Genomic DNA, 12303 nt, shown 5'->3' on the forward strand with positions numbered 1-12303 from the left:
AGTGATTCCTCAAATTAAAAATAGAATTTCTATATAATCCAGTAATTCTACTTGTGGATATATATACAAAATTGAAAGAGTCTTGAAGAGAAATTTGTACATCCATGTTCGTAGCAGTATTATTCATAGTAGTCAAAAGGTGGAGGCAGTGGAAGCAACGCTATGTCTTTTTTTTTTTTTTTTTTAAATAAGATTTTATTTATTTTTTGAGAGAGAGCATGCACATGAGTTAGAGAGAGAGGAAGAGAATCTTAAGGAGGCCCCACATTCAGTGCAGAACCTGGTGCGGGGCTTGATCTCAGGACCTGGAGATCATGACTGAGCTGAGATCAAGAGTCAGATGCTTAGCCAAGTGAACCACCTGGATACCCCTAAAGATTTTATTTTTAAGTAATCTCTATACCCAATATGGAGCTCACACTCAACAACCCCAAGATCAAGGGTTGCATGTTCCACTGACTAAGTCAGCCAGGTGCCCCCAAATATCTTTTGGTGGCTGAACAAATATACAAAACATGGCATATTCATACAATGAAATATAATTTAGTTTCAAATAGGAGGGAAATTCTGACATGTACTGCAACGTGGATGAACCTTGAATACATTATGCTAAGTGAAATCAGTCATAAAAGAGCAAATCCTATATAATTTCATAATACGGGATACCTGGAAGAGTTAAAATCTTAGAGAACATAGAGTGGTGATTGCCAGGGACTGGGGGCTGGGGACGGGGGCAATGGACAGTTGTTTAACGGGTAGAGTTCAGTTTTGGAAGAGGAAAAAAGTTCTGGAGATGGATAGTGGCGATGGTTGCACAACAGTGTGAACATACGCCATTGAACTGTACACTTCAAAATGGTAAATTTTGTGTTACTCATTTTTATTATAATTTTATGTAAAAATTGAGGTTTGAACAACTAGGAGAAAGTTGAATAAGGTGAAAGCAAGGCATCATTGCCTTTACTCACCTATTTATGATGTCATAAACATTTTATTTTTTTATTTTTAAAAGATTTTATTTATTTATATGACAGAGATCACAAGTAGGCAGAGAGGCAGGTGGGGGGTGGGTGGGAAGCAGCCTCCCCGCCAAGCAGGGAGCCCAATGTGGGGCTGGATCCCAGGGTGCCGGGATCATGACCCGAGCCGAAGGGAGAGGCTTTAACCCACTGAGCCACCCAAGCGCCCCTGTCACAAACATTTTAAAGAAGAACCCAATTACTATGGGCTTTGTATAACTTTGGCAGAATTATTCAGAATTTTTATATTGGCTATAAGATAGTAAAGCATTTCTATTTTTGCTTTCTCCCTCCCTTCTCAGGAAGCCTAAAAGGGAAAAAAAGAAGAAAATGTTATGGCTAGTGGTAGTCAGTATTTTGGACTCCATGGACTTAAGCAGCTCCTGTACTCTGCTTACCATTAAAATCCATAAACTCCAAGTAGAATATATATACTCCTATCAGGTCATGAGTTTATCTGATGGAGGATTGGTAGAAGGAAAGACCTAATATCTGGATATGGTAGGGAGTCATAGTAGCTAAGTTAATTAGTAATTTAGAGTTCTTTCTTTGTGGTCTTTTATAACCATTATCTCCAGTATCGCCCCATCCCTTTCTTATGTGCTGTGTATGTTATGTGACATTCCTATCTGTGTTTATTTTCTAAAGTCCCCTTTGAGATTGGCCCCATATAGCACAGTGGTTGGTGAGGGGGTAATTTTCTAAGCTTCCTTTAGGTGACCTTGATTGGGGCCCTTGGCTTAATTGTTTGCCTTCTAGCTTGGCATGTTGGGAAAGAAAACATAAGAACAGCAGGGATTCAGAAATTGTAGATTCTTAAAGATCTCTAGGTCAGTTACCTGAATCTCAGCTGTCATCCACATAACACTTTGATTTAAAATGGCATGGATTGGGACTCCTGGGTGGCTCAGTCAGTTAAGCATCTGCCTTCTGGTCATTTCATGATCCCAGGATCTGGGGTTGAATCCTGCATCGGACTCCTTGCTCAGCAGGGAGCCTGCTTCTCTGTTTGCTGCTTCTCCTACTTGTGTGTGCTCTCTCTGTCTGACAAATAAACAAAATCTTAAAAAAAATTAAAATAAATGGCATGGATTGGCCAAGAGTGGTATGTGGTTCTATTCCCTAGGACTTCATCCCAATTTTTTCGGACTTTAGGGCCCTGCATAGGTAGAACTTGAATTTTCTGGGGTTTCTGTATAGACTAGATCACCTTTTTTTCTCAGATGTCAGTGTATGTTGAAATGGCCTTGAGAGCTTATCCACATAAAAATGCCTGGACTGCACCACAGACTTCCTGAATCCAAATCTTTCTGGGTAGAATTTTAAATATATATATATCTATTTATTTAACTTTTTATTAAGGAAAGGTGTAAATAAACATATTCAAAAGTAGAACCTCTTTTTACTGTTAAGTTCCTGTAATGAATGATTTAGGGCTAATCTAATTTTATTCATATCCCCATCCATTTTCTCTTCTTTATTATTTTGAAGTGAATCCCAGATTTATTGTTTCATTTCTAAATATGAAATTTATATATTTTAATGATTCAAATGATTCAAAGACATATTTTTGAACAGGCAATACATGCATGTAGCAAAAATTAAAGTGGTAAAAAAGAGTGAAAAGTAAATCTTTGTCAATGTCCCCACTATCCTGTTACTCTCCTCCGAGACAAAGGAACTGACAGTTTCTTTATGTTTGTACAGATATTCAGTGTATATGCAATTATATACATATGTAATTCTTTTTATTACACATAGTAATATCTGTTGTGTAGTACACATTTTTCTGAATCTTGCTTTTTCATATAACAATATGGGAATCAGTCCATACAGGATAGATTGTTTTCATTCTTTTTTTTAAAAAAAGATTTATCTATTTATTTTAGAGAAAGGTTGGGGGGGGAGAGAGAGCATGTTGGTGTGCACATGCACATAAGTCAGGGGAGGGAGGGGAGAGAAAGAATCTCAAGCAGACTCCCCACTAAACACAGAGCCCCACGCAGGCCATATCTCATGACCCTGAGATCACGGCCTGAGCAGAAACCAAGAGTGGGTCGCTTAACCTACTGAACCACCTGGGTGGCTGTTTCATTCTTTTTAAAGGTTCTAGTTGATCTGTGTATCAAGGTGTATGCTTAACCTACTGAGCCACCTGGATGGCTGTTTTTATTCTTTTTTTTTTTTTTTAAGATTTTTTATTTATTTATTTGACAGAGAGAGATGACAAGCAGGCAGAGAGGCAGGCAGAGAGAGAGAGAGGAGGAAGCAGGCTCCCTGCTGAGCAGAGAGCCCGATGCGGGGCTCGATCCCAGGACCCTGGGATCATGACCTGAGCCGAAGGCAGCGGCCCAACTCACTGAGCCACCCAGGCGCCCCTGTTTTCATTCTTTTTAAAGGTTGTAGTTGGTCTGTGTATCACGGTGTATTTATTTACCCAGTGCCTTTCAAGTGGGTGTTTAGGCTATTTCCAGTACTGTGTTTCTTTACACAGTACTGCATGAATATTCTTTTATTATCTCTGAGTTGCCTGATTATATGTCCGTTTTGTTAGACATTGCCAAATTGCTTTTCTGCTGTCTGTGTATGGTATGCACGGTTTTCCAGGCTCACCGGTTCCATTTTAAAAATGCTTTTCATGTGTCTCCTATTTATGTTCAAGCTTTTCTTTAAATCCACAAATATATTTATAATAGCTGTTTTTGAAATTTTTGTCTGAGTTTCATTATCTGTCTCTCTGAATCTCTTTCTGTGGGTGTGGGTCACAGAAGTGATTTGAAATGAGAATCATGATAGTGCTAAATTATTGAAGATAAGGTTGGGGATCTTCACAAACAGTGTTAAGTGAATTAGATGGGTTCAGTATGGTTAGAAGGAACTTACAGTGTGGCTTTGCTTCATTAAAAGGAGATATATTGGTGGAATACTGAACCTTCTTCTGATGGTGGATGAAATGGTTTGGAACTCCACCATTTCAATTTATGATTTTTCTCTTACACATTGAACATCAAATCTTAATTTGTCTACTAAGGTTTTATTGCTCATTTCTTACCGGAGCCAGGTCAACTTAGGAATGTGGTAAGTAGTTAACAAGAAATGTTTAGGGGGCATCTGGCTGATTTAGTTGGTAGAACATATGACTTTTGATCTGGAGGCTATGAGTTTGAGCCCTGTGTTGGGTGTGGAGATTACTTAAAAATAAAATCTTAAAAAAAGTGTTTAGGAAGTTGAAAATTTATGCCTTTTATCTGAAGCGCAATGTATTTACCTGTTCCTTTTACTATACCCCCGCTCTGTGACCTTGGCCAGTTAGCTAGTTCCTTTGAGTTTTAGTTTTCTTAACAGCAATTTGGGAAGACATTAATATGATTAAACAAAATATTGCAGGGGCACCTGGGTGGCTTAGTTAGTTAAGCGTCTGCCTTCAGCTCAGGTCATGATCTTGGGGTCCTGAGATCAAGCTCCTTGCTCAGTGGGGAATCTGCTTCTTCCTCTGCCCCTCTCCCTGCTCGTGCTCTCTCTCTCTCTCAAAATCTTTTAAAAAATAAAATATTATAAATAAAGCATTTGTTAAAATGCTTTGCATGGTAAGTCCTTTAGAAGATGGTGACTCATTATTTTAAATATTGTATGTATTACATGTTGTGATGGAAATCTGTTGTTTTTGAATTGGAGAATTAATATTTGATTTGTTAAAACAGCATGAGATTGCCCAGTTAATACAATACAGATTTCTAAATTGCAGAGTGGAAATATTTTAAAATTAATCTGACCAGCTCTCATTTCTTGGATACCAACTCTGTATCTTGGGAATTTTGTTTCAGATCTAGTATGAAAGACTGATGGTTATACTGACAATTACAATGTCATGTCATGTCATGTCATGAATGCTAATTAGAAGAACATAGAAGCTTTTATGAGAGCACAAAATGCCCCACTCTGGCCTTAAAGGATGAGTGGCAAGTGTGTGTCCCAAGAAAGTCTTCAACAAGAAGGTTAATCTGAATGTAAAGATGTCTGCTTAAGCATACAGGGCTGGATGCGGAAAAGACATTATGAGAACATCGTGCAAAGGGACCTATATCTGGCTTCTGTACTTATTTTTACAATTGATTGTATTTTTTCTGAGGCAGTTCTTGAACTTTAGATTTAAAGAATGTGACTGTAGTTATGTAGTGGATATTTTCTGTCATTGTCATTGATTCATAAATGATAATTTGGTGATAGAATGCTTTATCTTTGCCAAATATGTGTAGTGTAGGGATCTGTACTTTTCCTTTTGGGGGAAAAAATGGTTGGTACAGTTCCTAGGGCATATCTTGGTGATTGCAACTGCTTGGTAAATATTTTTTGATTAAATGAATGCACCCAACTCTTTATTCCCAGGCTTTTATGAAATACTCAAGGTAGCTGAAGCACTAACTAGCTAAAATGGAGAAACTGAAATACTTATCTAATTCAAGGGGGAAAAAATCTTAATGGAGTTTAATTATTTTTACAAATTATGGACTTGACCCTTGAAGGTTTTCTTCATGATATTTAAAATTAAAAACAAATTCTTGTAGTTAATATGTCCTTTTTTCCCCCCTTCCCCCCCAGGTATGGCCTCACAAGTCTTGGTCTACCCACCGTATGTTTATCAAACTCAGTCAAGTGCCTTTTGTAGTGTGAAGAAACTCAAAGTAGAGCCAAGCAGTTGTGTATTCCAGGAAAGAAACTATCCACGGACCTATGTGAATGGTAAAAACGTTGGAAATTCTCGTCCTCCCACGAAGGGTAGTGTTTTTCAGACAAAGATACCATTTAACAGACCTCGAGGACACAACTTTTCATTGCAGACAAGTGCTGTTGTTTTAAAAAACACTGCGGGTGCTACAAAGGTCATAGCAGCTCAGGCGCAGCAAGCTCAAGTGGAGGCACCTCCGATTGGGGCGTGGCGACACAGGTTAAATTTCCTCGAAGGCCCCCAGCGATGTGGATTGAAGCGCAAGAGTGAGGAGTTGGATAATCATAGCAGCGCAATGCAGATTGTCGATGAATTGTCCATACTTCCTGCAATGTTGCAAACCAACATGGGAAATCCAGTGACAGTTGTGACAGCTACCACAGGAACCAAACAGAATTGTACCTCTGGAGAGGGTGACTATCAGTTAGTACAGCATGAAGTCTTATGCTCCATGAAAAATACTTATGAAGTTCTTGATTTTCTTGGTCGAGGCACTTTTGGCCAGGTAGTCAAATGCTGGAAAAGAGGGACAAATGAAATCGTAGCAATCAAAATTTTGAAGAATCACCCTTCTTATGCACGTCAAGGTCAAATAGAAGTGAGCATATTAGCAAGGCTCAGTACTGAAAATGCTGATGAATATAACTTTGTACGAGCTTATGAATGCTTTCAGCACCGTAACCATACTTGTTTAGTCTTTGAGATGCTGGAACAAAACTTATATGACTTTCTGAAACAAAACAAGTTCAGTCCCCTGCCACTAAAAGTAATTCGACCAATTCTTCAGCAAGTGGCCACTGCACTGAAAAAATTGAAAAGTCTTGGTTTAATTCATGCTGACCTCAAACCAGAGAATATTATGTTGGTGGATCCTGTTCGGCAGCCATACCGGGTTAAGGTGATAGACTTTGGGTCGGCCAGTCATGTATCAAAGACTGTTTGTTCAACATACCTACAGTCTCGGTACTACAGGTAGGTGACAGCTACTTTTTGGCTATTTAGTAAATGTTGAATTTTGGCTAAATGAAATAATTTTGTGTGTGTACATGGTGAGAAAGACAGTGTGGATAAATGAAGAAATCAAGATAAGATTAGTTTAGGTTTGAGGTGTTAAAAAGATTTTTAAAATTTAGGCGTAAAATCTGCCCAAACAGAATTGGAATCTCTACTGCAATTCCAAGCCAAAGACATTTGGTTGGTTATTTTTATTGTTAACAGGAGGCCTGAAGTCATGGTAGGTGATTGGTGATGATCAGATAGAAGTCTTCAAATGTTGGGAAAGGTTTATAGTAATTTTTGTATATATCTTTGGGCATTTCAGCACTTAAGAGAACTAGTATATTAAAGACAGTCAGATGTAACTGAATACTTAGGAAAGTTACATATGAGAATTTAAAAAGTTATTCTGATTAGTGGTTTTAAGATTCAGAAGATTCAAGCATAATTCCATGGCTGCCATGAATGTTCAGGAGACTTTCCCATAACAAGTTTCATTATACTCTTCTCATCTATATGTGGGTAATGCTATTTTGGTGTTGGAATTTAAAGAAGAAAATAATTTCATATAAATATTGATAAAGTGCAATAGTGTCATGATTAATATAATGCTAGCCTAGAATATAATAGGTAGCTTAAGGGCTAATAATTACCAAGATTCAAAATACCTACTTGAGTAGGTAAACTGGTTTTGGATTCATAGCTTTATCATTTTGAGAAATTGTTTTCATTTCAGCTAGAATGAATTTGTGGTCTTGGTGAACTCTAGAGCCCCAACAGAGTAGGCAGATAATAAGAGCTGCTAATACTGGCCATTAAGAAGTTAGTGAATAGACAGATACATGGCAGTTTATTGTTGGGAATTGGTAGAATATGAGGATTATAAATTTAAACCCGGCAAGGGGTAGTTATTTTTTTTCTTTTGAAGATTTATTTACTTACTTTTAGAGAAAGAAAACACGCATGTGAGAGCGAGCATGGTATGGTGGTGGTGGTGGTGGGGAAGTGGGACAGAGGGAGAGGGACAAGCAGATCCGTCCTGAGTGCGGAGTCAGATTCGGGGTTGATCCCAGGACCCTGAACCAAAATCAAGAGTTGGATGCTCAACCCGCTGAGCCACCTAGGTGTCCCTATTTTCTGGTGCTGTATCTATCTTTATACTGTACCTCTCAACCAGATTAGTTTCTGGTAAATACGTGCCTTAGTATCTAGGACAAGATTTGGGAGATACATTAGCTACTACAAAAACCAACTCCAAATATATGCCTTGCCAGTAGTAAGTCATTAGGAGCCCCACCTTCCTGTCAGTTAGGGATAATTTATTAAAATATGTATTAGAAACTGGGAACATAGCCTGATTTATTATTTAGTATATTCCTGATTGTCAGATTTTTAATACTAGAGTGCTAGAAACTATTCCATTTAAATGGTTTAAAAGATGGTAGGGGCACCTGGGTGGCTCAGTTAATCATCGGTCTTTGGCTCAGGTTATGGTCCTGGGATTGAGCCCTGCAATGGGCTTCCTGCTCACTAGGGAGTCTGCTTCTCTCCCTCTCCTTCTTACTTCTCACCACTAGTTCTCTTTCTTGCTCTCTCAAAAAAAAAAAAAAAAAAAAAAAAAGCTGTATCAGGACAGTAAGTCTTATTTAATATATTATTACATTTGTTTGAGCCTCTGTATAACTTTTTTTTAATATAATAGAATACAGGATTAGGTTTCTGTTCATTTTTTTCCAGAAAAATTATTTAAAAATTTATTTAACAGCATGAGAAAAATGGTTTTTTTCCCTTCCCTTTGTGCTCTATGGATTCTGTCTTAAGAGCTTTTAATTGTCAGCTAGCATATTATATAAACCCCCAGGCTCCAGCTGCTTGGGCTCTATATTTAGTTCACTTGTTAGTAAATGACTTTGTTTTATTTGGGTCCTACATTAATACTGCGTATCAGATTTAGTTCTGTGTGATACCTAGACTCCTTTTCTTTATTTGAAATCTTTTGGATGAGAGTGAAAAAAACAAACAAAAACAAGAGAACTTTATTTTTTATACTTTATACTTTATTTTTTAAACATTTATTAAATGTTTCAAGAAAGTAAAGGAAATCCTCTAAAGCAATTTGAAATGGTAAATATTTTATGATGTTGATTTCTAGTATTAGGTCTTTGCACAAATACTAGCCTCTGGTGGGAATGAAAAAAAAGCTATGAATAGTTGCTAAGTACAATTAGTAAGTTTCTAATTTGTTTTTCTGTATAAATTTCAAGTTGATAATTTATCTGAATTTCACAAGGTATACCGTTGCTAACTTACAGGTTCTGTGTTTAGAGTAAAAAAAATGAGATTGTTACTTATAAACAAGGGCTCATGTTAGTAGCATTTTGGGTGAGTTGCTCAGGTAAAAACATTTAAAAGGGACTTTATGTTATTTAGATTCAAGAGGTAGGAGAGAGTAAGTGTAAGACTGGTATAAAGGTTTTAAAGTCCTTAATTATGTACTGTTATACTGTCTAGTGTAGTTTTGCATGAAAATAGCTGGTAACCATTAATCTTTTTCAGGATTTGTTCACCAACTTTGACTTAGTTTTTGACTTAAGGTTGCTTAAAATTTGATTCGGCAGTAAGCAAAAGTGTCTTACACTTGATTTTTAACTCTTTGTTGTATTTTAAAAAACAAAAGCAGGAAGTGGAAACTTACCAAATTAAATATTTTTGAGCTAATCATGGTAAGAACACACGTACCTTAAGTTCCAAGGTAAACGATCTGTGTTTAAATACAGTTCATGTGTTATTCTATTTCTTTGAACTGTGCTACACAGAAATGTAGTAGGGATATCTTAAAATAGACAGGGGACAGTGGCCAGAAATTGTTGACTACTATAGATGGTGAGGCTGTCTACCTCTTGCAGTGATATAAGCCAGAAGTACATACTAAGGGCATTGATTTGCTCAAGGTCAGCATGTTCTAAATTCAGCTGCATGAGTATGGTTTCTGTCAAGAACACGCAGGACTCTTGAATGCATAAAAGGTTTTAGCAGCAGAAGGTGCTGTTTATGAGGTGCGGTGGCAACATTCAGTTCATGAATATTTTCCTTTTTCTTTTAAATGTAGAATTCTAGCCTGTGGTTTGAGTCATTTCAGAACATAGGGACAGGAAAGTGGGCTGTAAAATAACCTGAAAAGCAGTTATATTTATTGCAAGCCTACTGAGTAATTTACCATTAATTGTTGTAGAGGTAAAAAATGCTTTCTGTTTTGCCTGTAATAGTTGACAGAATGGTATGTAATGATAAATTTAGGCTTATCAGTTTTTGTTTAGGTTCTTCCCATCCCCTTATGCCTTTTTAGATCTAGCAATACCAAAGACAAAGTTTCTGTTTCAAAATTAAGATACATAGAGTGACCCATGAAGGAATAACCAATACATTATTTAGGGTACTCTATAATAATAGAAGGCTGTGTATGTAAAGTACATTTTGTTTGTTTGTTTTGGAGTGCTTTTGTATGTATATTTCCTGTTTTGCTTCTCCTGTCTCACCCCATGAGGTAAGACAATTGGTAGAATTCCTATTGAATAAATAGAAAACTGAGGCTTATAGAAGTCGAACAGGTCCAAATTCATACTGCAAATTTAACTCAATTTTTGTTGAGTCCTTTTTGTGTGCTGGAACTGTGCTAGGGATACAGAGATGATTAAGACATGATTTCATCATTTAATGGTGGAGAAAAATAGTTTGTCTTAAGAAGTCCTCGGGTACAGGTATAGGCAGGGTGCTATGAGAACACAGAGGAGAGCACTTAGCCTCATTTGTGGGTTCAGGAAAGGCTTCTGTGACCCTTGAATGAGCCTTGAGAGTAGAGAAGGAGTTAGGATCAACTAGTATTAAAGTTCTCTCTGTCTAAACCACCCTTACCCAAAAGAGCTCAGCATTGGCTGAAATTGATGACAGTTTCTTTTCTGTATTATGAAATAGTTATGTTGGGGGAAATCCTTATTAGACAAAATGCTGTCAGCTGGGTTTTAACAGAAGTTTTTTTTTTTTTAAAGATTTTAATTTATTTATTTTAAAATGTATGCAGATGTGGGGAGGGACAGAGAGAGAAAGAGAGAGAGAACCTCAAGCAAGACCTCCTGCTGAGCGTGGAATCTGCCGTGGGGCTTGATCCCACCACTCTGAGATCATGATCTGAGCCTAAATCAAGAGTCGGATGCTTAACCGATTGAACCACCTAGGTGCCCCTCATTTTAACAGACGTTTTAATGTGCTGTCTGGTGGCTCACTGGGTTAAGCATCTGCCTTTTGCTCAGGTCATGGGTCCTGGGATTGAGTCCCACATCCAGCTCCTTGCTCCATGGGGAGCCTCCTTCTCCTTCTGCCTGCTGTTCCCCTTGCTTGTGCACATGCTCTCCCTCTCTTCTTTCTCTCTCGGACAAATAAATAAATAAAATCTTAAAAAAAGAGAAAGAAAAGTTTTGATAGATGCTTCCCAAGTCTGTAAAGACATAGATTATTTTATATATATATATATATATATATATATAAAATACTGTATTAATGTTAATGATATACATATACATATATATGGCTTTCAAATAAAAATTTTGGTGAAGCTTTTACAATTTTTTTAATATAAATTTATTAAGGTATATTTCACATACCATGAACTTTACCCATTTGAAGTGTACAGTTCAGTGGTTTTTTTTAGTACATTCATGGTTGTGCATCATCTTCACAATTTTAGAATATTTTCCTCACCCCCAGCAGAAATCCCTTTTTCCTACCCTCTAGCCATCTTTCCCCACTCTTGCATTCTCTAAACCAAAAATCTACTTTCTATTTCTATAGTTTTGTATATTCTGAGCAGTTTATATAAATGTGTCCATACACTATGTGGTCCTTTTTTACTTTTTTTCATGTAGCATGTTTTCAAGGTTCGATTGTAGCATGTTACTAGTAATTCATTTCTTTGTGTTGCTACATAGTATTCCATTGTATAGATGCACCACATTTTATGTATCCCTTCATCATTGGATGGAGATCTTTTAAAATTTTATCAGTGGAAATATACATGAATAGAAAACTGTAAAGTGATCCACAGTTAAGTCTTCCGTTCAAGATACTTAGTGTATATAAAATGTAAAGTATTGTGCTGGGTGTTGGTTGTTCAATGAGGAGCATAAATGCAGACCTTACCATTATGGTGTTTTGAGTCTAATGGGTAGACAACCAAAAAGGTAAAGTAGTACTCTTGAATGAAAAGAACAGGGAGAAAGAACAACAAGATACCTACTTTTTTTGTTTCTTTTTGACTTTTTGCTTACATTTACCATATATATCCCTTTAGTGTCCTCTAACCTGGAGTAGTGTCTTGGTTCTTTCTTTGCCTTTCATAACCTGACACTTTTTTTTTTTTTTTAAGTAGGCTCCATGCCCAGCTGTGGAACCCACTGTGGGGCTTGAACTCACAACCCTGAGATCAAGATGTGAGATGAGATAGACACTTAACTGAACCACCCAAGTGCCTCAACCCAGATACTTTCAAAGAGTACTGGATAGTTATTT

General features: G+C 37.0%; 1 protein-coding gene across 5 annotated transcripts in view; it reads left to right on the top strand.

Moving 5' to 3' along the window:
- The window catches only part of HIPK3 (homeodomain interacting protein kinase 3), a 92590-nt gene that overhangs the window by 24718 nt on the left and 55569 nt on the right, over positions 1 to 12303 (top strand). For all 5 annotated transcript variants that reach the window (XM_059139211.1, XM_059139219.1, XM_059139223.1 and 2 more), the window contains one exon: positions 5619 to 6717. In XM_059139211.1, the coding sequence (XP_058995194.1) occupies positions 5621 to 6717 (1097 nt within the window). In that variant the 5' untranslated portion in view covers positions 5619 to 5620. Of the gene's footprint in view, positions 1 to 5618; positions 6718 to 12303 lie in introns of those variants that run through there.

The sequence above is a fragment of the Mustela lutreola genome, chromosome 1, assembly GCF_030435805.1.
Source record: "Mustela lutreola isolate mMusLut2 chromosome 1, mMusLut2.pri, whole genome shotgun sequence".
In the NCBI taxonomy this organism is placed as follows: domain Eukaryota; kingdom Metazoa; phylum Chordata; class Mammalia; order Carnivora; family Mustelidae; genus Mustela; species Mustela lutreola.